This window comes from Larus michahellis, chromosome 23, assembly GCF_964199755.1.
Source record: "Larus michahellis chromosome 23, bLarMic1.1, whole genome shotgun sequence".
Taxonomy (NCBI): Eukaryota; Metazoa; Chordata; class Aves; order Charadriiformes; family Laridae; genus Larus; species Larus michahellis.
In genome coordinates this window covers 2,404,384-2,431,567 of record NC_133918.1, presented here as the reverse complement: position 1 = coordinate 2,431,567, position 27,184 = coordinate 2,404,384, and the positions used below count along the sequence as shown (strand labels likewise).

At 57.0% G+C, this 27,184-nt stretch overlaps 1 protein-coding gene across 1 annotated transcript in view; it reads right to left on the bottom strand.

The window, feature by feature from the left end:
* The window catches only part of ADAMTS10 (ADAM metallopeptidase with thrombospondin type 1 motif 10), a 62,290-nt gene that overhangs the window by 10,422 nt on the left and 24,684 nt on the right, over positions 1 to 27,184 (bottom strand). Inside the window, exons 4-15 of the mRNA XM_074565445.1 lie at positions 25,610 to 25,769; positions 23,307 to 23,524; positions 21,972 to 22,055; positions 21,448 to 21,593; positions 18,442 to 18,485; positions 17,140 to 17,245; positions 16,831 to 16,977; positions 14,937 to 15,078; positions 10,996 to 11,103; positions 7,679 to 7,824; positions 6,720 to 6,783; positions 5,749 to 5,851 (exon numbers count right to left, since the gene is read on the bottom strand). Of these exons, the coding sequence (XP_074421546.1) occupies positions 5,749 to 5,851; positions 6,720 to 6,783; positions 7,679 to 7,824; positions 10,996 to 11,103; positions 14,937 to 15,078; positions 16,831 to 16,977; positions 17,140 to 17,245; positions 18,442 to 18,485; positions 21,448 to 21,593; positions 21,972 to 22,055; positions 23,307 to 23,524; positions 25,610 to 25,769 (1,468 nt within the window). The remainder of the gene's footprint in view (positions 1 to 5,748; positions 5,852 to 6,719; positions 6,784 to 7,678; positions 7,825 to 10,995; positions 11,104 to 14,936; positions 15,079 to 16,830; positions 16,978 to 17,139; positions 17,246 to 18,441; positions 18,486 to 21,447; positions 21,594 to 21,971; positions 22,056 to 23,306; positions 23,525 to 25,609; positions 25,770 to 27,184) is intronic.

The following is a 27,184-nucleotide window of genomic DNA, read 5'->3' as shown; positions in this document are numbered from 1 at the left end:
CTCCGCAGCACCCCGGGCTGTCCCCCACCTGGCGAGGGAGCTCCAGGGTCACCAAGGGGGACAAGTGACCTCAAAAACTCACAGCCACCTAGCCACGGCATGCCTGGAGCAGGCTTGGTCCTGGACCAGGACAGAGCACATGTCTGTCCAGCCAGACCTCAGGTGCAAAACCTCACCAGCAAGGTAAGAAAACGGGAGTCACCAGGGAGCCGCGCTGGCTGCGGGATCTCCCAGCTTGGAGAGGCCGCGCCATCAAGCCCAACCAGCAACTGCACGCCCCGCACACACCACCCTGGGAGAGGGGCTTGTGCTGGCCCTTCCTGAGAAGTATCTGGGATTGAGCCAGTGCCCGCTGGCTCGGGAGCATCCCTCCTGCCACTGGTGTCCTCCGTCGGCCGCGCGGGACCCTCTGTCCCTGCCCGTGTGCGGCTCCCTCAGGCCGCGCTCTCTCCTGCCGTCGCTGGAGTGCAGGGCAGACTGCGCAATGAAGCAGAGCTGAGAAACAGCCAGAAACTTGGCCTTTCATTTCAGGGCTCTCAGATGGGTTTGCTGAGCTACTCCCATGCATTCCCGATTCCCTTCCTCGTCTCCAGCTACAAGGGAAAGAGAGACCCGCTGCAGACACCTTGCTGCAGCTCCCCAGTGCCAGCTAACCCCTGCCACAGCCTGTTTCCACCTCACTCCCAGCTCTGGCTCTGTTTTAGTAGGTCCCAATCGGCCTCAGAATCCTCCTTTTCTATCGTAACTCCTCACCGCTGCTGCCCCGTGCCCAGGCTGGCGCCCAGCCTCCTCCGGCAGCAAACAGCCCCGAGCGTCCTCGTCACGGCCTCGAAAGAGGAGCCCGTGGGGAAAACTGGAATGAAAAGCATAACAAGCAGGAGAAAGAAAAAAGAAAGAAAGAAAAGAGGGAAAATAAAAAGATTGGGGATTGGCAGCAGGAAGGCAAATTTTTTCCTTTGCCTTAAGTGCCCTGACTTTGTTACAGGGCTGCAAAAATGGTGCAAGTGCATGGACTCAGCTCATTGCAGAGCCGGGGGTGGTCGGGGGGGGGTTTCCTCATTGCCCTCCCCTTGCTGCAGCCCAGGAGGATTCATGCATGCGCGCACACGCGTGCACGTCCGCTTAAATCCTTCCCGATTTAACCTCTTTTCGAAGCGAGATCAGCAGAGAGGGAGGAAAGCACATGGAAGAGAGCAAGCCCTCCGTGCTGGGCCAGTTGCCCGGGTTCCAGCCCATCACTGGTGAAGATCCATCACTGCTGATGCAGGTCCTGCATCCTGGTGGCTCCGAGCATCTCCAAGGCGCAGAGGGAGCCTGGGGAGCAGCTGCTGAGCAAGGGAAACTCAGCGCCCATCACCTTCCTGCCTGCATGAGCTGAGAGCGGGTGCTGGACCTGGGGGACTACGCACAGAGCTGGGACTTGGGGCTCCCGTGGTCATGCTGCCACCCAGCTGCTGCTCCACGTGGGATGAATCCCTGCTGGCTCTCCTCATCTAGCTGCTTGGGAAGGGCTGGGGGATTTCTGCCATTAAAAAAAAAAAAAAAGTCTTCCAGAAGAGAAATGGGGAGCGAGAGGAGGAAGGAGGAAGGGGGAGAGAGAGGGATGACCCTGCGTTGGTATCTGCATCCTGACTGTGCTGCTCCAGCGAGCCGGCTGGGCCACCTGAGCTCAGGGCCAGGCTACAACACACCCTCCCTGGTGACAATTTCCAGGCTGGATCTGCCCTTGGCAGCCAGGTTGTGCTCCCACCCGTCAGAGGAAAGGGGGGCTGGTATCGCTGCCCAGCGCCTGCCGGGAATTGGACTTTCCTTGGCCCTCAGCCGGCCAAGAGGCACTTGGGTGGGCATCACCTTGTCCTCGTTAAGCTGGTTCCTTAAAAAGGCACGATTCTAAAGCCCTAGACCAGCGACAACTGTGTGTCCCCACGACAGCAACGCTGACCACTGCAGCATGGCCAGGGTGAGGTTTGGACCCCGGAAAGATCCTTTGAAACAGCACGACATGCCTTGCCATCCCTCAAGATGGGAATTAAGGACCATATTTTTACCAGCAACCAGGATCCAGCCCATCGTGTCCCGGCATGTGAAGTCTGGTGGGAGCTGGGTTTTTTGGGGTGGGAGCCTTAGGCCTGGCAGCGCTCTGCACCCTCCCGGGCTGGCTCACTGCTGCCCAGCGACACCCACAGCTGCAGGGCATGAGCCGGATCCTCAGCGCAAGCCTCACGGGGCTTTTGGCAGTGGAGGGGCAGGAGAGGCTCTGCAGTGCCCCTTCTCACCTGCGCAAGGGGGTCCCAACCACCGTGGGAGAAGAACCCACTCCCAGAATGACTGGGACCCCCTCCGCCTGCCCACTGCCTGGGGAATGTCACTAATTGCCTGGGAAACAATCAGCAGATAAGACCATACAAACCCAAAGAGCACAGGGGTGCTGGTCTCCAGCCCCCTGAGAGGTGAACCCCCCTGGCCATGTATTGGGCCGCAGAGAGCCACCCACTTTGGGCTGAGTAGTCCAAGGCCAGCAACAGCCAGGTCTGCTGCGGGTACTCCTTTTAGTATTTAACATAGCTATTTCACAGAATCACAGAAAGGTTTGGGTTGGAAGGGACCTTAAAGGTGATCTAGTTCCAACCCCCCTGCCCTGGGCAGGGACACCTCCCACCAGCCCAGGTTGCTCCAAGCCCCGGCCAACCTGGCCTTGAACCCCTCCAGGGATGGGGCAGCCACAGCTTCTCTGGGCAACCTGGGCCAGGGGCTCACCCCCCTCACAGCAAACAATTTCTTCCTCACATCTCATCTCAATCTCCCCTCTTCCAGTTTCAAACCCTTCCCCCTTGTCCTGTCATTACATTCCCTGCTCCAGAGTCCCTCCCCAGCTTTCCTGGAGCCCCTTTAGGGCCTGGAAGGGGCTGAAAGGTCTCCGCGGAGCCTTCTCTTCTCCAGGCTGAACCCCCCCAGCTCTCTCAGCCTGTCCTCCCAGCAGAGGGGCTCCAGCCCTCCCAGCATCTCCGGGGCCTCCTCTGGCCCCGCTCCAACAGCTCCGTGTCCTTCCTGTGCTGAGGGCCCCAGAGCTGGACACAGTGCTCCAGGTGAGGTCTCACCAGAGCAGAGGAGAGGGGCAGAATCACCTCTCTCGACCTGCTGGCCGCGCTTCTTTTGATAGAATAAAACATTTTCAGGTGGTTACGCAGTGCCTCAGAGGATGTTTTGTTCCTCCTGCCCGCCGTGTCCCATAGAGGACTTAAAGCGCATTACAACTTATGATGAACAATCTCCTGTTTTCTGCAAGCCCCTGCTCCTCCCCATCCCTCCCCCAGCCCCGTGAGCTGCTCCGCTCTCCCTCGGCTCCTGCATCCGCCAAGAGCAAAATGAATAACTAAGCGAAAAAAGCAAAATAAACAAACAATTAAAGCCGCATTCCACGAGGTATCTGCTGACTGTTGAGCTCCGAAAGGCTGAGCTCAGCGCTTCTCGCCGGGGCTGTGTCTTTCGATCCTGGGGTCTGGGCTCCAGGACTGTTATAAATCACCGCCAGGAAAACACGTTGTACCGGCCCCGCGCAAAACCCGACCTCAACTGGCCAGTGACCCGGCGGCTGGAGGCAGGCTTTCAGTGGGTGGCTCCCTCCCTTCCCAAATTCCCCGTGGGATCGGTGCCATCCCCCGTCCAAGCCACGGGGGTACTCCTTGTCTTCAGGGCGGGGGTGCTCCCTGCCTGGGGTATTTCCCCAAAACGCCGTGGGGCCGGCGTCTGAGGGGCAAGGGGCACAGACAACACCGCACCTTTCGGCGAGGGGGCGACTGAAGGGTGCAGCGCCGAAGGCAGCGGCTGAGCTGAGCCAGGGAAGGGGCTCAGCAGAGGGCCAGGGTGGCAAATGGCTCCCAGGGTGGGGACACGGGCCCAAAAGCAACCCGAAGAGGAGATTTGCCACCAGCTGGAGGGCAGACCGCCCGGGGACGAGGCCACCAACAAGGATGGGTCCTGCGGGGCCGCTTGTGCCAGCGGGGAGGGAGGGACTGACACTCCCCACCCCAGAGCTCTCTGGGCACCACTAGAAGAGCCCAGGAGGGAGCGAGGGAGACAACGGCCAGTCCTCATTGCCTCCCCGACGCTGGGGTGGAGGGGGCCTGTTAGCACAGGGGCTGCGGGGGTTGGGGGGGAAACACGGGTCCTGAGAGCAAAACACCTGCAGGGAGAGGGGACCGTTCCCCAGTGGTCTGATCTACAACACGGAGAAGCAAGTGGAGGCGCAAGGGATGCTCCCCACCTCTCCCACGGACCTACCTCTGACACCCAAACGACACCAAGCACCACAGAAGCCCACAGGCAAGTGACAAGGCGAGTACCTGTGCTGCTGAAGTCATAGTCATAGAACCACAGAAGGGTTTGGGTTGGAAGGGACCTTCAAAGCCCACCCAGTGCCACCCCCTGCCCTGGGCAGGGACACCTCCCACCAGCCCAGGTTGCTCCAAGCCCCGTCCAACCCGGCCTTGAACACCTCCAGAGACGGGGCCTCAACAACTTCTCCGGGCAATTCTCAACAGTGTCTCTGGACACTGAATAAACAAAACATAACTAAACAACACGGCTCTTCGTGACCATTACCCACAGCCAACCCGGAGAGCTGAGACAGGGAGCTGCCATATCCCCTCAAGACACGATTGTGCCAACTGTCACAGCGTCCTGGGAAGGGGACAGGTTTCATCACCTTATTTTATGGAAGAGGAAGCTGAAGCAGTGAGGAAGGGTTGGTTTTTTTTTTTTTTGAAAGCCAAAGCAAATATCATTTCAGGGCCAGATTACATTCGAGGGGCGATGTTCAACCAGCCAACCGTGCCCTGGACTCAAAGCACTGGGCCATGCCTCGGGAGGAGAGAGGTCCGAGCGAGGGCAGATCCAGCCTGCGGGGCTGCCTTCCACCTTGGCATTCTTTGGGGTCTTTGTGTGACTTACTGCTTTGCAATTTTATTACTTTTTTATTGATCCATCCCCTGCAGCCTCAGCACATCTGCTCCAGCTGCAGCAGCCCCGCTGGGAGGTGTGCTTATTTACACAGCTGCGAAGGATTTCCCCAGTCAAGTTCATTAACTACATGAAGGAGACGCGCTGTTCTTTCTCATTATTAAGAGATTTCTGCCACAGAGGCCTCCTCCCGCCCCCTCTCCTCGCTAGACACTTCTGCAGGACACAGGAGGACTGACCTTGGGAAGAGGGAAGCGCTGCTCTTTGGAGGATCCACCACTTCCCATCCCTTCCGCCCGTGCAGGAGCTGGAAGTTTTACCTGCCGGCGCGGGGGGGGCTGCCCTCTTTTCACCCCATCAGGCCCCAGACACTAACGCCTCCCTTCTCTTGTCCGTCTTCCTCTTTGCTCCCTCAGCAGTTAAGGAAACAGATTTGAGCGAAGAAACTAAACAGCTCTGGCGCTGCTGGAATTGTTTCTGGCGGAGCAAAGAAGTTAAAGGGCAATTGCACAGGGGGAAGTGACCCAGGACAGGGGACGCAGCAGGACGGTTGTGGTCCAGCGCCGGGGGCAACCACCTGGAGGGATGCACGTTGTGTGAGGGGGAGGCAGCACACCCCAGGAACACAGAGTGGGTAGCCTGCGGGACCTGGGCTAGCAGACGTGGTGACTAACTGCCCACCAGACCGCCTGGACCACGAGACTTGGCCCTGCAGAGAGCAAAGCCCTGCACAGTCCTGCTCCGGTTCTGCCTGAGTCAAGGGACGCTCAGCCCAGCCCCAGCACTCACCTCCACGGTACGTCTTCCAGGTGTAGTACTTCCCTCGGAAGGGGACGTTATCGAATTCGGCACACTGCAGCTCTCGGAAGTCCTGGGAGCCCGGCGGGCAGTCCTGCGGCCACACAGCCAGCGATCAGCGCGTGGGAGGGAGCAGCCTGCCTTATCTGCTAGGAGGGCAGGAGCTGCTGCAGGGCTCCCAGCTGTGACTAACACCAGCCCTTCGAGGAGACGGACACCAGCCCTGACAACTGCACACTGCTACAACACGGCAGGAGCACCCTTCCTGCAAAGCTGGACACTATTTGAAGACTAACGGCACAAGCCCTTGGGCCCAAGCTGGTCCGTCTGCAGATGCAACACTTCCTCCTGCAAGCAATCCTTTAAAAGCGAGCTGCAAAGCCCAGGGGAAGCAATGGGGAGCCATCTATTTTCCTCACTGCCAGCCCGTGGATGTTAAAGCTACCAGTTCCCAGGTCCAAAGCTTCACTGAGCTTCCCTGCAGCATAGTTATTTCTCTGCTCCCCTTGGGATTTAACCCTCAGCCCTGGGAAGCAGGGGGCTACACTGCATTTTGTGAGCCGCTCTCACCTGACCAGGCTTGCGCTCGCAGCGCGTGAGAGGCAATCGCTGTCATGTCAGCGCTGGAAGCCTCTGATCTCTCCTCCTTTGCCTTGTTATCTTTTCCGGCCCCTTCTTGATGCCGAAGCCCCGCAGGTACGTACCGCCCACCCGCCCGCTGAGCCAGCGCCCAGCCGGTCCAGGCGTGCATCGTCCTGCTGGGCTTTCCCCATTGCGGGATTGCTGCCGGCACTGGGCCGCTCGCCCCCACCCAGCCGCCTCCTCCCATGGGTCCCACGGTTCCGCATCCATGCGGAGAGGGCTCGTCCCCACCTCCCTGCTGCGGCACCATGCTGCCTGCCCCACCGGCAAAGCCCTGCTAGCCCACGGTGGCTCCTCTCCCCGAGCCCGGCAGTACTCACGTCGGTGTTGCAGGACCGGTACCGCTTCCGCTCTCCCAGGCAGTACTTCCCTCCGATCGTGGGGCTGCCAAACCAGGAATGAGATGGGGGAACCAGCTTAGGGCAGCGAGCCGCGTTTGTGGCAGGCAGCCCTCCCAAATTTCCCAACCCTGCTCCACTGCAAGGACGGATCCTGCCGGAGGGGCTACCGAAGTGCGGTCCCCCAGCAGACCTCGCACGCTCGGCTGCAAGCGCGCAGTGGAGTTGCACAAGTGGCTTTGGGTCTGTGGCTGCAGACCCGACACCAAAGCAGGAGCGCCGAGCTGCTGTGAAAGCAGGACATGGGATTTGCGTGCAGGAGCCAAGACCCTCCCGGGATGTGAGCACGGAGCTGCACAGGCACCTGGCTGCTGCCTTCCCCATCGACCCCAACAGCGATGCCGTCCAGCCAGGACAAGGCAGGGCCACGCCGACATGGCCACACACGTCAGGACAAGGCAGGGACATGCTGACATGGCCACACACATGTCAGGACAAGGCAGGGACATGCTGACATGGCCACGCGCATGTCAGGACAAGGCAGGGACATGCCGACATGGCCGCACATGTCAGGACAAGGCAGGGCCATGCTGACATGGCCACACACATGTCAGGACAAGGCAGGGCCACGCCGACATGGCCACACACGTCAGGACAAGGCAGGGACACGATGACATGGCCACGCGCATGTCAGGACAAGGCAGGGACACGCTGACATGGCCACACACATCAGGACAAGGCAGGGCCATGCCGACATGGCCACACACGTCAGGACAAGGCAGGGCCATGCCGACATGGCCACACACATGTCAGGACAAGGCAGGGCCACGCTGACATGGCCACGCGCATGTCAGGACAAGGCAGGGCCATGCCGACATGGCCACACACATGTCAGGACAAGGCAGGGACATGCTGACATGGCCACGTGCATGTACACCTACCGCGGGCTGTCGCAATGGCGAATGGATGACGATACGCCTCCGCCGCACGTCCTGCTGCACTCTCCCCAGGAGGACCAGGCTCCCCAGGCACCATCCACACCCTCCGGGCGGGTGCCGAAAGGCACACACTCCCTCTTGTAGCACCACTGCGGAAAGACAGAGCTTTAAACACCCCGAGCACACGGCCTCCTCCTCCCAGAGCGCTCCCCAGCCTCCATGGGACACGGCAGCCAGTTCAGGGCTGGGATCTGGTTTGATCCTGCGAAATCTGAACTCGGGGCCGTGCTGCCCCCGGAGCTAAGTCCTCCCTTGCAGAAGGCATTCACCTCTCCTCCAAGTCACACCGTCACCGTTTGCGCACGCTGCGTGCTCGGGGTTCGCAGGGATGCTGGGACCAGTGCTCGCACTCCCAACCCCCGGAGCACCGTCCTGTGGGGCAAGCAGCCACGGGCAAGCAGGTAGGCATCCCCAGTTCTCCTCTAAAGGGGTCCCGGGCATCTGGGTCAATCAGGGTGACACACGTTGCCGCTGGGGACATGTAAGCGCACACACCTCACTGCCTATAAAAGCACATGGCAGCACGTCCCAGGTGGGGCTTGGACCGGAGCTGCTGCTGCTGGGCAGCAGGGCCAGGACCCCTGGGGGACACGGACACCTCCACCGCCAAGTGCTCCCTCCCAGGATGGAGTGAGTTTTGCACGTGTACTGTGAGCTCAGGTTGTGGTTAATGCATTAAAATGACCCAATCTGCAAAGGGTCCAGGTTAAAATAGAAGTTTTGATTGTAATAAGCACATTGTTCTGCCAAGGACCCTGAAAGAATCCGCCTGTCCCCGTCCTATCGGGTGACAGATGCTCACTGAAACTTGCCTATGAAATATTTCCCTTGGACCTGGAAAGCGTCCTGCACCCCCTGGAGTCGACAGTGATGCAAGGAGCGGGACACTGCCAGACCCGCTGCCGTTCTCTGGGCACGGAGCCGGACGCCATGCCTCGGGGGCTGAGATAATCCCAGGAAGGAAGAAACCGCTGCGCGCGCCTTCCAGGGGCTGATAACCCACCCTGGAGCTGCTGGCACGGCCTCTCCCGGCTCCTTTCGAGCCAGGCTCTCCATGGGCAGCACAGCCAGCAGGGAAAAATGGCCTGCAAGGACACTCGGCAAGTGACCTCCTTGTGCACACCAGCACCTTTCCAAAGGCATGCGGAGGAGATACTCTGCAGGCACAGCCTTTCTGGTGTCCCTGTTGATGCTCCAGACTGGAGGTACTGGGGCTGCTGCTCTTGCAGGCAGGGTCCAGGAGCCCGACCAGCCCCTGCAACTCCCCCCATACACTCAGGGCTCCTGAGAGCGTCGGTGACAGGCTCTGCCCTTGCCTTCTGGCTGCCGGGAGCAGACCCTGGCTCACTCTCCTGCACGGGCTGTGAGACCTCGTATGAGCTGGGGGCATGGGGCGAGGGAGGATGCATAATGAAAGGCATCCTCACAGGGCGCGCTGACCATAACCTGCGTAACAAGTGCTTGATTGCTGGAAATTAAATGGGGAAAAAAAAAAAAAAGAGAGAAAAGAAACGCAAAACAGGCAGGGAAGGAGCCAGCAAGACGGTGAATCCGCTGTCTGAGCAGCTGGGCTGCTGGGGACTTCCCAAAGGCAGCAGAAACTACCACCAGATCCAGGCCTGAAGTCACCCACAGTGGGTTCTTGGGTGACAGGTGAAGCCACAAAAACCACAGGGGATCAGTTAAAAAAAAAAAAATCAAAAAAAATGGAGAATTTGGGAGGAGGAAACAACCAAACAACCAGAAGTCTGGGATGTGGCCATAGCCGCCATCCAACAGAGCTTGGCTCCATCTTCCACCCCCACTGCTGCCCCAGTCGGGTGGCGGAGCACAGAAACTCACCCTATCTCTCCTTTAATCTTGCATACCTTAAATAGCTCCTACGCCCTGATGCTTCCCTCTGCTCTCCCAGCTGGAAAGGGAGAAGCCAGGGCAGACCTCAGAGAGCTGCTCCGGCCAAGGGCTGAGGTCTGAGGGCTCAACCGGCCACCGAGCGCTGGGGCCACCAGCCAGGAGCTCCAGCTGGTGAAGGCGCGTCTTCTTTCACCCAAGGATATCACTTCTGAAGCACGCATTAATAGAAAAGGACAAACAGAAGCACAGGAAGGTAACTGGGGGTTCAAACTGAGTCAGTATCTCCACTGGGAATAGCTCCCACGAGGCCTGGGGGCGGCGACTGCTGGTCACTTCACTTCTCTTAGGGCTCTTGAAGAACCCCGGTTAAAAAACAACTAGTAAGCGGGGGAAAAAAAGAGATAGTTAAAAGTGAGAAAAGCTGGGTAAAAAAAGACGACTAGTAGAAAAAACATTGCCAATGTACACGGTGAATGTCCAGCAGCAGGGATGTTCCGCCCCACGAGTTGTCTCCCCCTCTTCCATCTAATTTCCAGCAGAACTAAGATGACTGTTTGTGAAAAACGACGCATTTGTCAAAGCCATCCTCTTTCCTGCGCATCAGCTTCTCCAGCTTCTTAAGGATTTGAAATTAGTCTTGAATTCCTTGGGAATTGTTTTCCCTCGAGTGGAAAAATACATGCCCATTTAATGGAGAATGTCTCCCATCCCTGATTCTACGTTGTCCCAATTATTATTCCGTTTGCAAAGGCACTTTGTTTTGACAGTGCTACGCACTTGCTTTATATTGGCACAAATGGGCGTAGGAGGTGCAGGGAACAAAGTGATCTGAACGACCAAGTCAAAATTCACTTTCAAAATACAGGGTCACTACAAATTCTACCCTCCTCTCTCAGCCGAATCCGAAAAATGAAGGTTTCATCACATCCAGCCTTGTGAGGCCGTTTTTCACAAGGTCCTCTGAAAGCATGTTACAAACCCATCGTCCCTCCTGGGGAAACCGGGGCAAACCCCCCCACTTTTCTCAGGGCAGCCAGGAGACCTCAGCAGGCCTGAGAAAAAGATGTCCCTCTAAAGCATACGGCATAGCTCGAGGTCACCTTCCCGTGTCTCCTAGGTGGGACCAAGCAGCTTGCTGGAGCAGGGACTTCATATTCTGCATTTCCAGCAGTGTGCCGGGGGGATTATGGGCCCCTGGGATCCTTGGCACATCCCAGCCTCCCTCCGTGCCGATGGGGAGGGGGGCGGGGAGTGGCTCCAGGCTCAGGGAGGCAGGGGAGGACAGGCTGGTGGGTGCTCTTAAATCAACTCTGCGCTCACCAACACAAACAATAATGCCCGTTATCTCTGGAAGAGGGATTCAACCACTCACTGTCAACTCGCTATGGTGCCCCGGGCTTCCTTACCCCCTTTTCAATGGTGTTGGTTTGGCATATGGTCCCCTCGGCAGCAGGGATGCTGTTGGTTATGCAGCGGTTGCTTTTACTCAGACACCATAACTCACTGCAGACTTCCTGGAAAGAGAGAGATTTTGGGGGAGAGAGGGAGAGGGAGGAAGAAAGAGACAAAGAAACGAAGCCGAGATTAGGATTTGCTTGTGCTCGGGGCTGCGAGGCTGGGGCAGCAGCACACCGGTGCGCTTCAGAAGCACCAGCTGGGCTGGGACACAGGGACAGGAGTGTTTTCAGCATGGTGGGGGGAAAACGAGATCAAATCTTGCGAGGTGTTGCAAGCTGCAGTCACCCCAAGGCCACCGACAGCTCACCCCCTTCTCTGGACTAAGCCTAAGGACTTCTCCAGGGGCTGGGGTTCTCTGGATTTGCAGGTTCCACGGCACTCGGGTGCCAGAGCTGTCTCCCCAGCCAGCCCACGCGGCCAAGCCTGGGCTTTGTGCCATAGAGGACACATCTCCTCGGACATCCCAGTGTGTCCCAGCTGAGCTCCACCTGACCCCTCTCCCCAGGGCTGAGGGATGTTCTCTTTTTTTGGGTCTGTGCAGGGGAGGCCGAGCACAAGGGCCCATTCCTAGCACCTGCCATGAGCACATCCCGATGCCACGTGGGTCCAGATCTGCCACGCGGATCCGGATCTGCCTCTGCGGGAAGCTGGGACTCCCCGGGAGCATCAAGACGGCACGTCTGTTGTCTCCTGCTACAGCAATGCACTGCAGGTCACAGCGTGACCACCTTGTGTACTGGCAATCTCCAGCCAGCCTCACAGTCCCAAAGGGAAGACTCCTCTGGAAGTCGTTTTCAGAATAATCAAAATACCGCCAGAGACTGAACTAGTCCTTAAGCAGCTCTAGACGGGGACAGTTCTCTCTGTCTCTGCTGGCTGCAGTTGTGTCCACTGCGTGATACTGGGCTGAGGACTCGGACCTCTTTCCAGGAGGTTTCCCTGAGCCGCAGATCCTGAGCTTCAGCCCATCCTGACCTCTCAGAGCGCCAGCAAACGAAAAGCTTTCCTTGGATGTTCCAGAACCCACCTGAAAGCTAGGCCCATGACAAATTTAGCAAATTTATCACAGATGCTAAATCAGAAACTCCAGGCCCCTTGAACCTCCTCTGCCACTAAATCAGCCAGGCTGGACTCCCACACCTGCAAACTCCAAAGCAACACCTAAAATCCAGAGCCGAATTTCCTGCCAGCTCACCCTCCTGCTCCTGTTCCTACCGAAACACGCCTTTGGAAATCTTGCTGCTTTCCAGAGAGCAGCTTGCCGTGACTCAGGTTATACTTGAAAGTATTAAACAGGTTCACGTTGTCAATGAAGGAAACTGTCTCGAGAGGCGAGAGCTGATCCCGGAACAGCCGCAGCTGCTGCTAACGCGCTCCCAGCACACGCCGGTGCCGCTGTCGGTGCACACCAACGCCGCAGCACGGGCTGAGGGACCCGGCGCGTTCGGCGCCGGCACAGCGACCGCCTGCCCTCCTGCCTGCACCTACGGCAGCGTGACCTACACGACGGCTTCCCCCAGTCAGGCAGCAGCCTGTTCATCACGCCTCCAGGCTTGGATCAGCCTTCCAGGATTCCTCCGCCCCGCCAAGGGCTGTGCTCGAAACAGCAACCGATAGCCCCGCAGGATGATCTGACTCAACGACTGGGAATCCTCTGCGCTGGTACCAAGAGGGGCAAAAAGATGAGCTCGAGATTTCTCTGCTTCCCTCCTGTTCCCGGGGTCGTGAGAGCGGAGTGCCTCAGGGCGAGCGGGCAAAGGGAAATACTGCCGAGGACCGCAGCTCTGAGACGCAAAGGGATTTTGGTTCCCAACTCCTTCGCCAAAGCCCAGCTGTGGCTGGCTTTTACCAGTGAAAGGAGAAAGTCTCTCCCATCCTCAAAAAGGTGTTTCTCCCATCCTCAAAAAGGCGTTTCTCCCATCCTCAAAAAGGCATCTCCCCCTCCACGCCGCTCCTGCAGAGCCAGCGTGACTATCGGGAAGCAGGGGCTCCTGTAAAGTCCCTTCTCTCTGTGTCACCAAGGGAGAGGACTTCCCAGCTTCAACCAGTGACATCTGTTCGCTCTGTCCTCATTACACCTATTAATCATCCACTCTGTAGCGGCATGGAGGAAGGGATCCTGCCGTGTTTGCGCCATCGCCCTGGAGTCTGTTTATACGGGGCACAGGATGGGTGGACTTACGCATCTACCCAGATTTATCCGCACACACTCGAGCCCTGACGCCCTTTGGGTTTCTCCCAAGTAACGCGCAAGACAGGCTGGGCTAGGAGGGTCATCGCAAGGACATCTTGTGCTTTTGTGATCCCTGTATATATACAGGAAGCGTCTGCCCGAGTTAAAAATTAGCTGGGAAACAGGCATGTAAACGTGGAAAGTTTCCATTCCGCTGCCTCTGGCTCAGCTGAGGAGGGGCACAGACGGCAGCCGGTAGCACCTGATGTCAGATATCACAACCACGTTATTCAGACCTGGACTTCTGCTGCTGCTGCTCTGGGCACCTCGCGAGACTGCATCTGCCCCGTGTCCAGCGGGCTCTGGGTCCCTGGGCTGTGTTGGAAGACAGCACTGGACCAGGGAGAGCCAAACTTTGTCCTTGGTTCGCCAAGATGAGCTGCTGAGACCACCAGGAGGGGGTTTAGTGTTTAACCATCCCAAATAGATGAACACTCAGAGTGATAATACTGAAAGGGGGGGTGTCAGGAGGATGGGGCCAGGCTCTTCTCAGTGGTGCCCGGGGACAGGACAAGGGGTAACGGGCACAAACTTGCCCATGGGAAGCTCCATCTCAAGACGAGGAGGAACTTCTTTGCTGTGAGGGTGGCAGAGCCCTGGCACAGGCTGCCCAGAGAGGTGGGGGAGTCTCCGTCTCTGGAGACATTCCAACCCCGCCTGGACGCGTTCCTGTGCCACCTGCTGCGGGTGACCCTGCTGTGGCCAGGGGTTGGACACGATGATCTCCAGAGGTCCCTTCCAGCCCTATGATTCTACAATTCTGTGATTCTATGATAAACTGGTTCACTTCAGGTCACTTCAATGGCAGCCTTGGGCTTGTATTTACATGGCTGCAAAAGAAACTAAACACTGATCTGACACATTTCCTCCTTCACAGCTTTCCAGGGCCTGGCTCAGGTGGGTACACGTACATAGGCGTCCATCAGACAACGCAGCTGCCCGTGTACCTCACTGCTGGCTCCTCTGTTTTCTCTAGAGGAAAGCAGACTCCTTAAAGGAGTTCAATCAGCCCTTCAGTGCAGACGCTTCCCCCTCGCCACTCTGCTCAGCTGGTTGGCAATGTCCAGTACGTTAAGAACAGCAAAATGTCAGGCTGAGATCCAGGAAGACTCTTTTCTCCTGAAACAACCCTTCCTTTCAGTGGTTTCCTGGATTCAAAGATCAGGGGATGGAAGGAGGTGGGCAGCTGTCCTTCGAACGCACCTACAGCACATCAACCCACCTCACCTGGAAGAAAGACGTTCCTCCTCCCAAGCAGCATAAGGATTTCTAGTAAGGATTATGAAAAATACGTCTGAGGACAAAGCCCCGCTGAGAGGGAAGTCTGGATGAGGGGACTGCAGCGTGGCTTTCAGCTGCAACCCCTGGGGACCGGCAGCAGCCAAAGTATCGGGCAGAGGCAAAAGATCTCTTCCCATGGGACTAATCTGACCGAAACTGAGCTGGGGTCAACCGTTGTGGATGGGAAACAGCCTCCTCTGTTCTCTCACAGGGAAGGAAGGCAAAAAGCTCACAGGGAACATGCCAGTGCCCTTCGTTGGAAGCAGGACAGCAAAGCGATGTGGGCAGCAGAGGAACGGCCCCACGGCCCTTTGCCCTTGTAGCCCCCGTCCTCCACCCCCTGGGAACCGATAGTAAAGCAGGAAGGCTCTCTACCCCGTATTTACACTGGCGAGATTTAACTCCGTACTGGAAACGGCACTGCTCGTCTGCATCGTAGGCCTGTCCCGGAGCCACCGTTGGGTAGATAAAGTCTTGCTTGGGAGGAGCGTTGTTCAGGCATAATCCCATCCCGGAGCTGGAAACGAGAGATGAGAATCAGAGCTCAGAAAGGTTTGTAGCAGAGCGTCGCCGTGGAGGACCAGCAGCAGGATCTCCCGGCTCCGCACCGGGCTGAGCTCTCACATGTTTGGCTGCTGCGGGGAATAACTCTACCGGCCCCCTCTGGGCAAACCCACTGCTGAGAAAGTGCTCTGAAATCTGCGCCCTCAGGGCTGGGAAGCACACGCTGGTCCCTAGGTAACGCTAGAAGTTTTCATCTGAGGGTTTTGCAGGCCGTCGCCAGCCCCTGGCTGTCCCGCCGGGCTCGGGGGCCAGCAGTGCAGGCAGGCGCGTGCCCAGGACCCCGGCGTGGGCGGCGGGTCGGCGGAGGGGCTGCCCTCCCACCCCGGGCTGCCCTCCCACCCCAGGGCTGCAGAGCCCCAGCTGAGAGCAACCGGAGGTGCCGAGCACGGAGAGCCCCTGCTCTCCAAGCCTGTCCTTCTGCATGCCAGAGCTTTGTAGGAGCGTCCAAATTTTGCAAGAAACACGCCTTTCCCTCCCCCTTCCTTGCCGCTCTCTCAGCTCTCCCTAAATCACGGCCCCTGTCACCACTCCCCCGGCCCTGATTCCCGGGGTCCTGCCATCCCCATCCCGGCGGAGGCTCCCAGGGCCGTGCTCGGGCGGGGGCGGCCAGCATGAACTGTGGAGAGGACCAACATGAATTTCCCGTCCTCTGCCAGCCCCGATGAGACCTGGGGGTTACCTGAGGACAAGGCAGCCTCTGCTGCCGCCACGCTTTCCTGGTGCTGCCCGTGCCACGTGCCTTGCTGCGCTGCACGTCCAGGGGTCAAGAGAGAAAGGGCCAAACATGAGCCGCCAGATGTGGGATTTGGTGATGAGCCACGTGGTTTGGCCAAGCTTTGCAGGATGGTAGGGCAGGCGGCAGCTCCTTGGGGAGCCTTGCCTTCACTGCTCTTGCAGCGTTACAACAGCAGTGTCACCAGTAGAGGTCTGGCATTCAAACTCCCCGGGGACTTCCCTTCAACAGTGACCCAACACTTGCTTTTTCCAATTGTGACTCAAGTCCTGCTCAGTCTTTCCATTGGGTAGTGCCCGTATCCCACCAAAAAACCTCACCAAAAATTGATCCTGACTCCTTGTTTTGTGATAGAAATCCTGGAGGCTGCCTAAACCCTGGAGGAGAAGCTCTTTCATGCTGCAGAGACATGACTCAGGGAAGGTGTCAATATCAAAACCCTGGAATTTAGGAGCCTAAATCAGTTCTCCTGAATCCTGAAGGTGCTTTGGAAAAAAAACAAAAAACTTTTCTCCTATGTTGCTTGTTCACACCTGAAAACTCTCCTCCTCCGTGTCTGGAGAAGCTGCCTGCACCATGCAGACCCAGCCCTGTCTCCAGATCCTCCTTCTGCACCACACCAACCCTCCTCTGCAATTCCTGGCGGAACTTGAGAAACATCCAAATGCCTCTTGATTTATTCGTGAAGTTTCTGGAAGCGGGGAACCTAAGTAAAGGTTGCCCACCGCAAGGTAAATGGGATTAGTATCTTCAGCAGGCAAGCAAACCACGGCAAAGTCAAAAGGAAGGAAGGAAAGCACGTCCCTCTCGGGCCAGGATGAGGTGCTGGGAGACAAGAGAGAAGGTGCATGGGCTGTGTGCTTTGGGGGCTTTTCTTTGGCTTTACCCACTCTTCACAAATGACTGTGAGAGGTTGGAGGCGTGTACTGGCTGCGAGGTAAAAGGAAGGGCAAGGTGAGATGGATTCCTTACTCCAGGAAGCTGGTGATGTAATCCCTGCTGCAGGTGGACCATACAAACGGGTTGGTCTTCATGGTGATGTGAGCAGCCATGAGCTTGGCTGTTTCTTGCCCGCGGGAGCCACAGCTGTTGCCGACCCCATCATGATTCATGCCAAACCTGGAAAGCATCACCAAGACAATAGATGATCAGCCGCTGCATTTTCGACACACCTGGACCGTCCATAAGAAGGATTTTTCAGCTCCTGTTGGTAGGAACAAACCAACAGGGGCCCTTCCCTGCGACGGCCACTCCCAGGGACTCTCTTGGCACAGCACTCACGTGTGGCCGATCTCGTGGGCAATGGTGAAGGCTGTGGCCAGGCCAATGTCCTCGTTGATGCTGCAGCTTCGTTCTCGTTCGCACATCCCGCCGACGGGCGCCAGGCCTAGGGAAGCCAGAGAGAGCTGTCACATAGGGTCAGCACGAAGCCTCTGCAGGGGACAGGGGTGGTATCTGGGGACTAACTGACGTGCTTCACACTCACTAACCCTGAGCGCAGACTGCCGACAATAACAAGTTCCTTCCCACCGGTTGCACTGGGCTTTGGGATGGACCCATGGCTCTTAGGGGCTGTGGGCACACGGTCACTCAGCTCTGTCAACTAAATTAACAATGACAGGCTCGGAAATACTAAGAACGGATCAAAATCCTCTGAGTTTCATATCCAAACCCCAGACTGTGTGCAGAAGGGGAGCGGCCTTCATCACAACACTGGTGGGGGAACCTGAGATCAGCTGCACCAGCACTTGGGCATCCGAACTCGGTCAGGGCAGCCTGGACAACCGAGTAAGCCAGGATCCAACCTGACCAGCCCCACCTGGTTCTGGCTGACACCCACCATGATCAGGAATCCAGCCTGACTCCACCTGGAGGGGTGGATTATGCAGAAATCTCCCCAGAATCGCGGCAGCGGATTCCCCCAACCCTCTGCCCGTACACTGTCCCACCACCACAGGCCGTGCCGGAGAAGGAAGAGTCACGGCACCTCCAACCTCAACCTTCCTCCCAGGCACCTCGTCTGCAGCCGCATCAGGTCAGAGATCCACCAACTTTTCCTTTTTAACTGCAGTGATTCAGAGCAGTAATCCCTCCCTGACTGCTTAGTCTAGACCAGGGCAAGACAAATTAGGAGCTACAGCCAGAGCGAGCTGCAGGGTCTGTCTGCGTCTAGCAGTTTAAATAAAGAACTCCCTTTATAGTCATCACAAAAAAGTCTTATTTCTCTCCGCTAAGCCAGAAATACTCCACTAGGCTATGGAGCAGCCCGAGATGCGAGCGGTTCTTAATCATCAGGCTGGACCTGACCCAGGGATATAACGGAGAAACGTTCCAGAGCCCATCCGTCCTCCGGGTTTGCTGCTTTTAGTGTTTACAGAAGTAAGGAGGCTACACAGTCGAGCGGGCTGGAAACCACCGGCCCGTTCCCGGCTCCGCTGCCGGCGCTCACGGTAGCGTTGGGCGAGCGCTTCCCCTCACCCTGCTCACAAGGAAAGGGGATGGCACGGCCCGCCCTCGCCACGCTCCCCAGGACGCGTGCGCTGGTGAGAAGCGCTGCCGAAGGGGCAGCAAAATCCGACCTACCCAGGGTGCCGCACGGCTTATTCTTGTAGATGCAAATGTCGTACCTGCGGAGAAGAGAAGGCAGCGTTAAGGACACACACAATTTCGGTGGCTCCGAAATAGCGCATCTCCATTTCACTGATGCGTTCACATCCAAACCACTTTGAAACAGCCCACGGCTCAGGAAACGCTTCGGGAATGGCAAGTGCCGAGGGTAACAGGTAAGACGCCTCTGATCCATATTTTACAAGGCTCACTTTCCCCAGGCTGAGACTCACTGCGGATTTTTAAGGATTGCGCCTGTCCCTTAACTGTGGGGCAGCGCTGAGCGGGGTCAGAGCTTTGGTTTTGATGCAAGGTGGCAAATCAGCGGGCAAAACGCTATCTTTGGGTTTGGGTGGGTGGTCCAGCTCTGGTCAGGAGCACCCGGTGCACTCCCGGGAACCGGCCGCTTCTTTCCTGAGAGACACGGGGCTCCGGGATCTGCCCCAGCAGCGCAGGGTGGAAGAGGACAGGGCCAGCCTCCTGTCTGCAAACTCAGGTCCCTTACAGCAAATCCTATCAATCAAATATGTAATCCCGAATTTAAAAAAAAAAACAAAAAATAAAATAAGAAAAACATTGCAGTTTGAAAACATGTTCCATTTCGAAACCCACTGTGGTTTCATTAAAATGCTGAAGTGATTTTTTTATTTTATTTTTTTTGCAGTTTAGTTCTTTACTGAGAATTTTCCAAACAAATCCAATATGGGTTGATTCGAGATGACTCTTCCCTCTGTTCCTGGCCTCGACTTCCAGCCATTGCATCAAGGAATCGACTGTTTGCACATCGTTAGCCGTGTACAAGGAAAAGCTAAACGAGGACAGCAAAGTGAAATCTCCTCCCAACTGAAATGCTGCACCCTCGCAATGGGACGGGGCAGCAGCTCCCAGAGAGACCCGTTTGGGCCAGAGAGTGAATATCACAATTTAATTGCGGAGATGAACCGCACACCCTCCCTGCGGCTCTTCAAATACCTTCTACGGGAGGTGACACTCCCCAGACATTTTGGTCTTTGCAAAACCCGGGCTGCAAGGGGCAAGGCTCACGCTGAAAGCAGGCGGGGGGACCGGCGGCAGCCGGGCCGGGACACCCCTGAGCCGGGTTGGGGTGTTGCTCCTTAGCCCCGAGGTGCATTTCAACCCGGGTGCGAGCTGGACTCGGAGCACCGAGGATGCTGACCACGGTATGGATTTAGGGGGCACCCGCATGGCGAGCAGGACCATCCGACACCGCTCCCCCCGGCGGCCCCATGGGGACGAGAGTGGGGAGGAAACAAGCTGACAGCACGCGAGGGGTTAAGCGTAACGTGTTCCTGGTGATCGCTCCTGTCCCTTTGGCCCCTGGCGCTCTCTGGAAGTGTCCAAACCTCTCACTCCTGGCAGGAAACCAAGCGAGTGAAAAACATTTGTTGCTTTGTTTTGAGCGAATACCGTTAAAGCCTTCGGAGGCTCTGGTTTGACACGTCCCTGCAAGAGAAAAAAGCCCGCAGCTCAGCAAGATGTTATCGGGAGACGGGGAATTTATTAGAGACGGGGCCGGATGCGCTGGTGCTGTCCAAGCCTGGCGCGGACGGCCCGGCGAGTCGCTTCGGGTTAGCTCAAACATCTGGTGGGAGGCCGAAGAATTCGGAGCCGGCGTTTGCATCCCACACGTGGGGTGGGAAGGAAAGAAAAGCAGACGCTGCAGCCTTGGGAGGGTGAAAAGCTGGGGCTGAGGGGCCTTTCGCTCGCTCCTCCCCTCCCGCTTGCGGGCTCTCATCTCTCTCCCAGGCTCCCCAGGAGGGATGCAGCAGGCAGCGCTGAGGAGCTCCCCGGGAGGGATGTGCCAGGCTGCGCACAGCTCCCGCCGCCGCCAGCAACTGGAGCAGGAGAGCGGCGCCCGGCGCCAACGAAACCGGCTCCCGCTTGGAGGCTCCCCTCTCCAGCGCTTTCATTTTATGACTTTCTTCCACTCCACAAGAGGGGGGTGGGGAAAAAAGGCACAAACAAATCTTGGCTTTGCCTTTGGCTTCTCCCCAGGCTGCTGCCCCTCTGCCCGAGCAGGGTTTATGCAGACACTGGAGAGTGCAGCCGGCAGCTCCACCGAGAGCTGCCTCTCAGAACCCTTCGTCCTCTCCGACCTCCCAGCTCTCCCTTTGGCATCTTCTGTCCTCCCAGCCGCCTCTGTGTTCCTTCCACTGTCCTCGTCGTCCTCTCTGCATCTTCTTTCCTTCTGACCATCCATCCATCCTTCCAGTGATGCCTCCCATGGCCTCTGCTGCTCCAGCTCAAGCACCATCTATCCTGCCGGGGGTTATTTGTCCTGCATGCGAAGGTTCAGACCCTTTCAACCAGCCCTGGAGGTCAAATTCAGCATCCAGGTTAAGCTGCTGACCTAGACTGCTGTTGCAGGCGCACAGAGACACAGGCAGGGCAGGACCGCTCTTGTCCTAAGGGAGTTGGGATGAAGTCACAACATCGAGGGTGTCCATCAGCTACCAAAGGAGAGAGTTCAACCCTCCATGTAGGCACCTAAACCGAGGTGAGCCCAATCCCGTACTGGCTGGAGGCACGCTGTCGCTGCCGTGACGCTCAGGTCCCACTTGTATCCTCTTCTCCATCTTTCACAGCTGGGGCAGATGGAGCTCTCCATTTCAGTAGGATTCCGATGCTCCACGACTCCGGGCTGGGTTCCCACACGTGCCCAACACCGCTGTACACACTGCGCCATGGACTTCTGGTACACAAATACCCATGGCTGCAAGCTAAGCTCCTTGAGAGCACAACGAAGACTGAGGGGAGACAGCGGAGAGCGATAACTATCTGAACTGCAATAATCTGCATCGCTGCAAGGGAACGGGCAAGTGGACAGCCTGAGGGACAGCCGCTTGCAGGGAGAGCATGGGAAGGAAGCCTCAGATGAACCACATGGACAGAAACAGAGGACACCTGCCCAGAGGACATCCCCTGTGAGGACGGAGCTGGCAGGGCCGGGCTCAGCCTTACCTGGTGATCAGCACTGCAGTGTCGTGGTTGGCTATGCCATTCTCAGGGATAGCGTTCCCGTTGCCGTTCCTGTTCACAATGGATTTCTGCCACTTGCAGAAGCTGTCCAGGGATTTCCCAGCGTGGTGGTTGATCTCCAGTGTGGGCTGGAACGCAAGCAACATGACAGCGTGTTCCCAGGAAAGCTCTGATATGAAGGCACTGCCTACTCCCATGCCAGCAGAGCACTGACACCGGTCCAGGTGCCCCCACCTTTCCATGGAGGCCGTGGGAAAGCAAGACTTTAGGAGGCCTAAAGCTACTTAAGCCTCCCTAAAGCCACCTTCTCTAGAAACAGTCCTCAGAGTCCCAAAGGTCTCCCCAGCCCATAGCCTGAACCCAGTCCCCAGCTGCTGTTGAGAGGACGTGGTGCACCCGGTAGACTGCACTGGGGGATCTCCCGGGGCTGACAACCAGGGGGAATGCACAGACCCGCAAAGGAAATGCAGACACATGACGAAGCGGCTCAGCGGAGCCCACCTTACCTGATCCTCGGTGAGGAGAATCAGCCGGGTCACCAGGATATTGACAATATTGCCCAGACTCGAGTCCTGGAAAAGTTTGGCAACCTGACCTCCAAGAAACAAGAAAAGAGGAGTCTTAAAAATGAGCTCGCTGGCTGGGGGATGGTGCAGCCGGTGGGTGAGCTGGTATGTGCTGGGCACCTGGCGGGGGGGAAACAGGGCTGCTTCGTCAGCGTGGGCTGCAGGGGCTGAACACAACCTTTTTAGAAAGCAGAAATGGGTATGGGACTCCGTGGATTGCAGAGCCTCCTAAACTGCGTTCAGACCTCGGTGTCTCCTTCCGGGGACGTTCAAGCAGTGAAGCCAACGTCCCTCAGCACCTGCTCCTTGCCCGGAGCTCAGGTGGGGAAGCCCCACGGTCCTGGCATTACGCAGCCACGGGGATGAAGTTTTGCTGACTGCCCATCCGCAGGGAACGACACAGCATCTCTCAGAAATCTGCCGCCACGCGATGGGTGTTTTACAGGAGACGAAACTGTTAGAAACGGTATTGTTTTGAAATCTGGCGTCTGCTTTAGAAATGCAAACGGAGCAAGCCATGAAAAGAGATCCTGCAGAGGACAGGACAAAGAACCATCACAGAGGGGCTTTCAGCGGTTTGATGGATAACTTCCAAGTCTAGCTCACCTCACAGGAGGATTCAGCATGGCCAATTCAGGCTGTTAATGCATCTACCCTGGTATCCTGCCGCCAGCAATGACCCAAATCTGACGCCGCAGAGGAAGCTCCTCTGCAGTAACCCAGAGACACGGGCAGCGCGGGATGGAAGAACGGGGGTATTTCTCCCTACCCCTCGCGCTGATCAGCCCCCAGGCGTGAGAGCTCACTGTCCTTATGCTTTCCCATGTGTTTCTCAGCTTGGCTGGCCCTATTTGCAATGCTAATTTGAGATGAGAGATGCTGTTCAAAGAAAGGGCTTTGTTCTCCCAGTCCAGATCTGGCCTGTAGCATGGTCAGACGGGCCAGAGTTTACCTCTCCCGCAGTGCCTCCCCTATACAAGAGAGAGCCCCTGCAGGCTCCAGAGTATCACTGCTCATGAGCAGCAGCAGGGTGTCAAGATTTTTGACCCAAAACGTCTTGCTCTGGGGCTGGGGAGAAGCCACTGCCATCCTGGAACCGATCCGATTTTCCCCACTGAGCTCCCATTCCGCTTCTTGCGGGAAAAGCCCATGGCACCCTCTGCCAAACCCAGGCATTCGGGGTGAGGAACGGGATCTATCCCTGCTTGTTCTCTGCTGCCGGGCGTGTGAGCCCCCGGGGTCCCCCAGGGTTCATGATGTGGTTATAACACTTACAATATTCATGATGGCCAGGATGTACTGCTCTATGTCCCGCCGCCCGTGGTACCCCACCATCATTTTGTCAGCCACCACCAGGGTCTCCACGTAGCGCTCCGTGCTGACGGATCTCTTCAGGGGCAGCTGGCCTCGCTGGCTGTGGTTGCCCGATGGCTTCAGAGGGGAGGGCTTCAGCGTCCGCAGCCACCAGTGTCTCCCTTTCCAGGGCTTCTCATCTGAGAAGGGAAAGAGATTTTTCTGTTGCCCTCCTGCAGCAATTCGGCAGCGCAGGGAGGTGAGGGCTGCGCAGTACGAGCTCGGTTTCAGGGAAGGAAAGGCCACTGAGAGGCTCTTTATGCACGACACACAGACCCAGCAAACGTCCCCACTGCCATCGGCTGGATCTGCCGAGCCCAGGGCCGTCCCCGTGCTCCTGCCGGCCCCGGGAGCATCCTGCCTGCCCCCCTGCCCTCCTGCCACCCACGCTGCGGGCAGAGGCGTGCGCCCATCCTGCTCCGGCAGCCCCACGCACTTCGCCGCCTCCGTGCTGCGGTGCCCTGCCCTCGCCTCTGTCGCAGGGAAGGGCAGTGTGGATTTAGAAACTACCCAGACAGAATCTGAAAATAAAGCCATTGCAGATCATTTCCTCTTTCCCTTTCCTGCCAGGACCTGAATTTAGGACTTGGCTTTTCCTCCACAGAAATGGCCGCAGCCTCCAAAGCAGCAGCAGCAGCTTGTTTGTAGGACTTTGCTCGAGGCTTCAAGTGCTACTGACCTGACCCTAGAGATGTCCCCAGCGGGGCCATCAGCTCTAAACCCACAGCCTGGAGACCAGCACAGGGCAGGAGAGCTGACTGGGGGATTACAGCCCTTCTCCTGCCCTGTCAGGAGAGCCGTTTGAATGCCCCTCCTTTGTTCTGATGCTGGGTCATCAAACATCCAGCAAGACCGGGAAGACGGGCAGGTCACAGGCCCCCCACAACCTAGCAGCTCCAGCCCCTCTGGCTGACGGGAGCTCGCTCGTGGAGTGCTCGGGGCCCAGCTGTGCTGGGCAGGTCAGGACAGGTCCATCCTGTGGGGCGAGGAGAGGGGGTGGCTTTGCTGGGGCCAGTTGCACTGTGGTTGTTCTGAACTGCATTTGGCCTGTGGCTCCCACGGCACGGTCTTTGCTTTCCAAGAAGCAATTAGGAACAGGCTAACTTTCGTCTGGAAGCCAAGGAACGTGGCAAAGAGTCAGCAGAAGGGGAGTCTGCTGGCGCTTCGTCCAACGTGACTTTGGGAGCTGGGATGGGAGGAGCTGGGCCAGGGAAGGACAGGTTGTCTCCAGAGATGCTGGCAGGTCTGGGGACACTCAGAGCCTGCTCAGAGCAGGCTGGTGGTGCCCCGGCATCTCCAGAGGCTCCATCTCTTCCTCATCTGGTCAAGTGTCACCACTGGGGCACTGGATGAACATCCTGAAGTGACACACAAAACCTGCCAGGAGCATCTGGGAACAGCTCTGATTCTGCACCCACAAACTCTAATCCATAAGCCACGAGCTGGACCCTCTGCAGGGATGGCATCTCCTCTCATCCTTACGGAGACGGGGAAGCCTCTGTAAACCGAGGGACCAGCATCCTGTGTGCACGCAACGGTTTGGGTAGACGGAGAAACTTTGCACGTTCACACGGGCCGGGGATTTCAGCCAGGCTCTGGGACATGGACTGGCTGGTAGCAGGGATGGGAAGGGCACAGGCACGTGAGGAGAGGCCAGGGCTGACCTGTGTGAGTTCCTTAGGAAGTCAAAGGTCTGCAAGGGTAGAAACGGGGTAGACGTTCAATTGCCATTCTCTATAAACGTCTCCCAAAGCCCACTGTGATTGACCAGATCCCACATCCTGCCCTACAAGGCACCTTTTCACCTGGTCTCTAACAGAAGCAGATGTATCTCAACGTGGACACAATTTTCAGTGACTAAAACCCAAAGACAAGTCTCTGCTGAGCATGCGTGAGCTACGATTTCTCAATACCTTGTAAATTGGCCAAATTTGGGAGGATTTTTCTTAAGAACAATAAGAGGCAGTTTTTTCTCTTCTGTTCCACGCTCTATTTACAAATTTAAAAGCCCTGCTGCGAAGAACAGACAACAAGAGCTTTCCAAAGACCAGGCCACCATAAATCCTTAACAAGGGTAAAAGTAAATACAGAAAACTTTCTTGAATGCAGGAGAAAAATTTGGTTCTTGGTCATATAGAGCAGTGTGGACCTTGAAAGCCTGGTCTACCGGCACTTTCCCAGCCCGCACTGGGATGGATTGAGGATGTGGTGGTGGGTACAGATACCTAGCACGCCGCAGGCTGCATCCATGTGTGGGTACTGGAGAGACGATCGCTTGTACACGACGTGGGGGCTGCCCTTGCCCTCACTGCCTGTGCTGACATTGGCTCCCGGGCTCAGCGGTTCAATGAAATATTCCTCCTCATCTGCGACGATCACCCCATGCTGCGGAAGGAAAGAGAGGGCAGGCAATAAAAGAGGTAGAGAGAGAACCGGGTGACATACTGGTGGCTTCTCCTACTGAGGTTTCTGATGATTAACCACTGAATTTCTAGGGACTGACAAATACTTTTGAGAATGTGAAGGAATCCTTCATTTACGCACAAACACTGAACTATATGAACCTACAGACCAGAGAAACCCAAGCCAGATGGTCATGGATGCTTTGGGACATCTGTGTTCACTAAAGTCCTCTGGAAATCACAGTCTTTCCTTGCAAAATTATGAATAAGTTGTTTCCTATTCCACCCACTCAGTCTAATTGAGAGCTGTCTGTGGGATCCTAAATACCATACCTTCAACTAGCAGCACAACTCAGCGGTGAGATCTACCTCCCAGGCTTTTCAGCCTCACCGAAGAACCTTGGAAAGCAGCTGAGGACCACTACCATCCCCTGGGAAACTCAGGCACAGGGCTGCAGAGAATGTACATGTCCAGAGGCTTTTGGGAAACACACTGAATCTTTGAAAGCTGAAGCCGGAATTGCAGTGGGGCAGCCGTCGGGGAGCCACAAGCCTTTCCTTGCAGCCTGAAACCTGGGTTGTGCCCCGCAGGCATCGCTGCCCCTTTTACACCTCTGACTGGTCACCTCAGTCAGTCGATCTCGTTTCTGCTCCCTTACTTGTTGATTTAGCTAATCATGTTTCTTTCTGGTTCTCCCTTATTTTATTCTTTGAATGAATCTCAGCTATGAGTCCAGACTTCGCTCCCTGCGAGTGGACCCTGCGTGAGACCGCGATGACCGGCCGGAGCAGACCCCAGCAGGAGGAGCAGGCAAACCCCCCAGCTGCCTGCAAGATCTCTCCTCTGCAGCCGGTCCTGTCCTCCACCTAAAAGGTCTGAGCAACCTAAAAAGTTTCTGGCAGCCCATCAGGATACAACTAGAAGCTCCATCGCTGTAACGGCTCCTGGCACCGTATCTCACCCAACTCCAAGAAACGTGGGTGTGCCATCAATCAGCTGGATTTTACCAGCGAGCAACTGAGGCACAGAAACACGCCTGACATTGCTCAAGCAGGACAAGTATCCCAAAAATCTAAGCCCCGCGTTACCTGGCTGTCCTCCCACTCCCCGTGCGCAGGCATAGCTCTGGGCGCAGAGACGCCGCCGTCCTGCCATCAGCTCTGCACCGGTGTCCTTTGGATGTCACAGCCCTTCACCAGCTCCGCTCTGCGCAAGGGGGACAGGAGCCCTGATCTGCCGGGATGGGGAGTGGGGACGCAGGTCTCTAAAACATCTTGAGGTCTTCGCACGGAAGGCACCACCAGCGTCACTGCTGGGCGTTCGCGGGGGCGAGCCCCTCTGGGGTGGACGCTGCCTCCGTAATAGGTCTCTCCCCCTCTCCCTCCCCGCCATGAAAG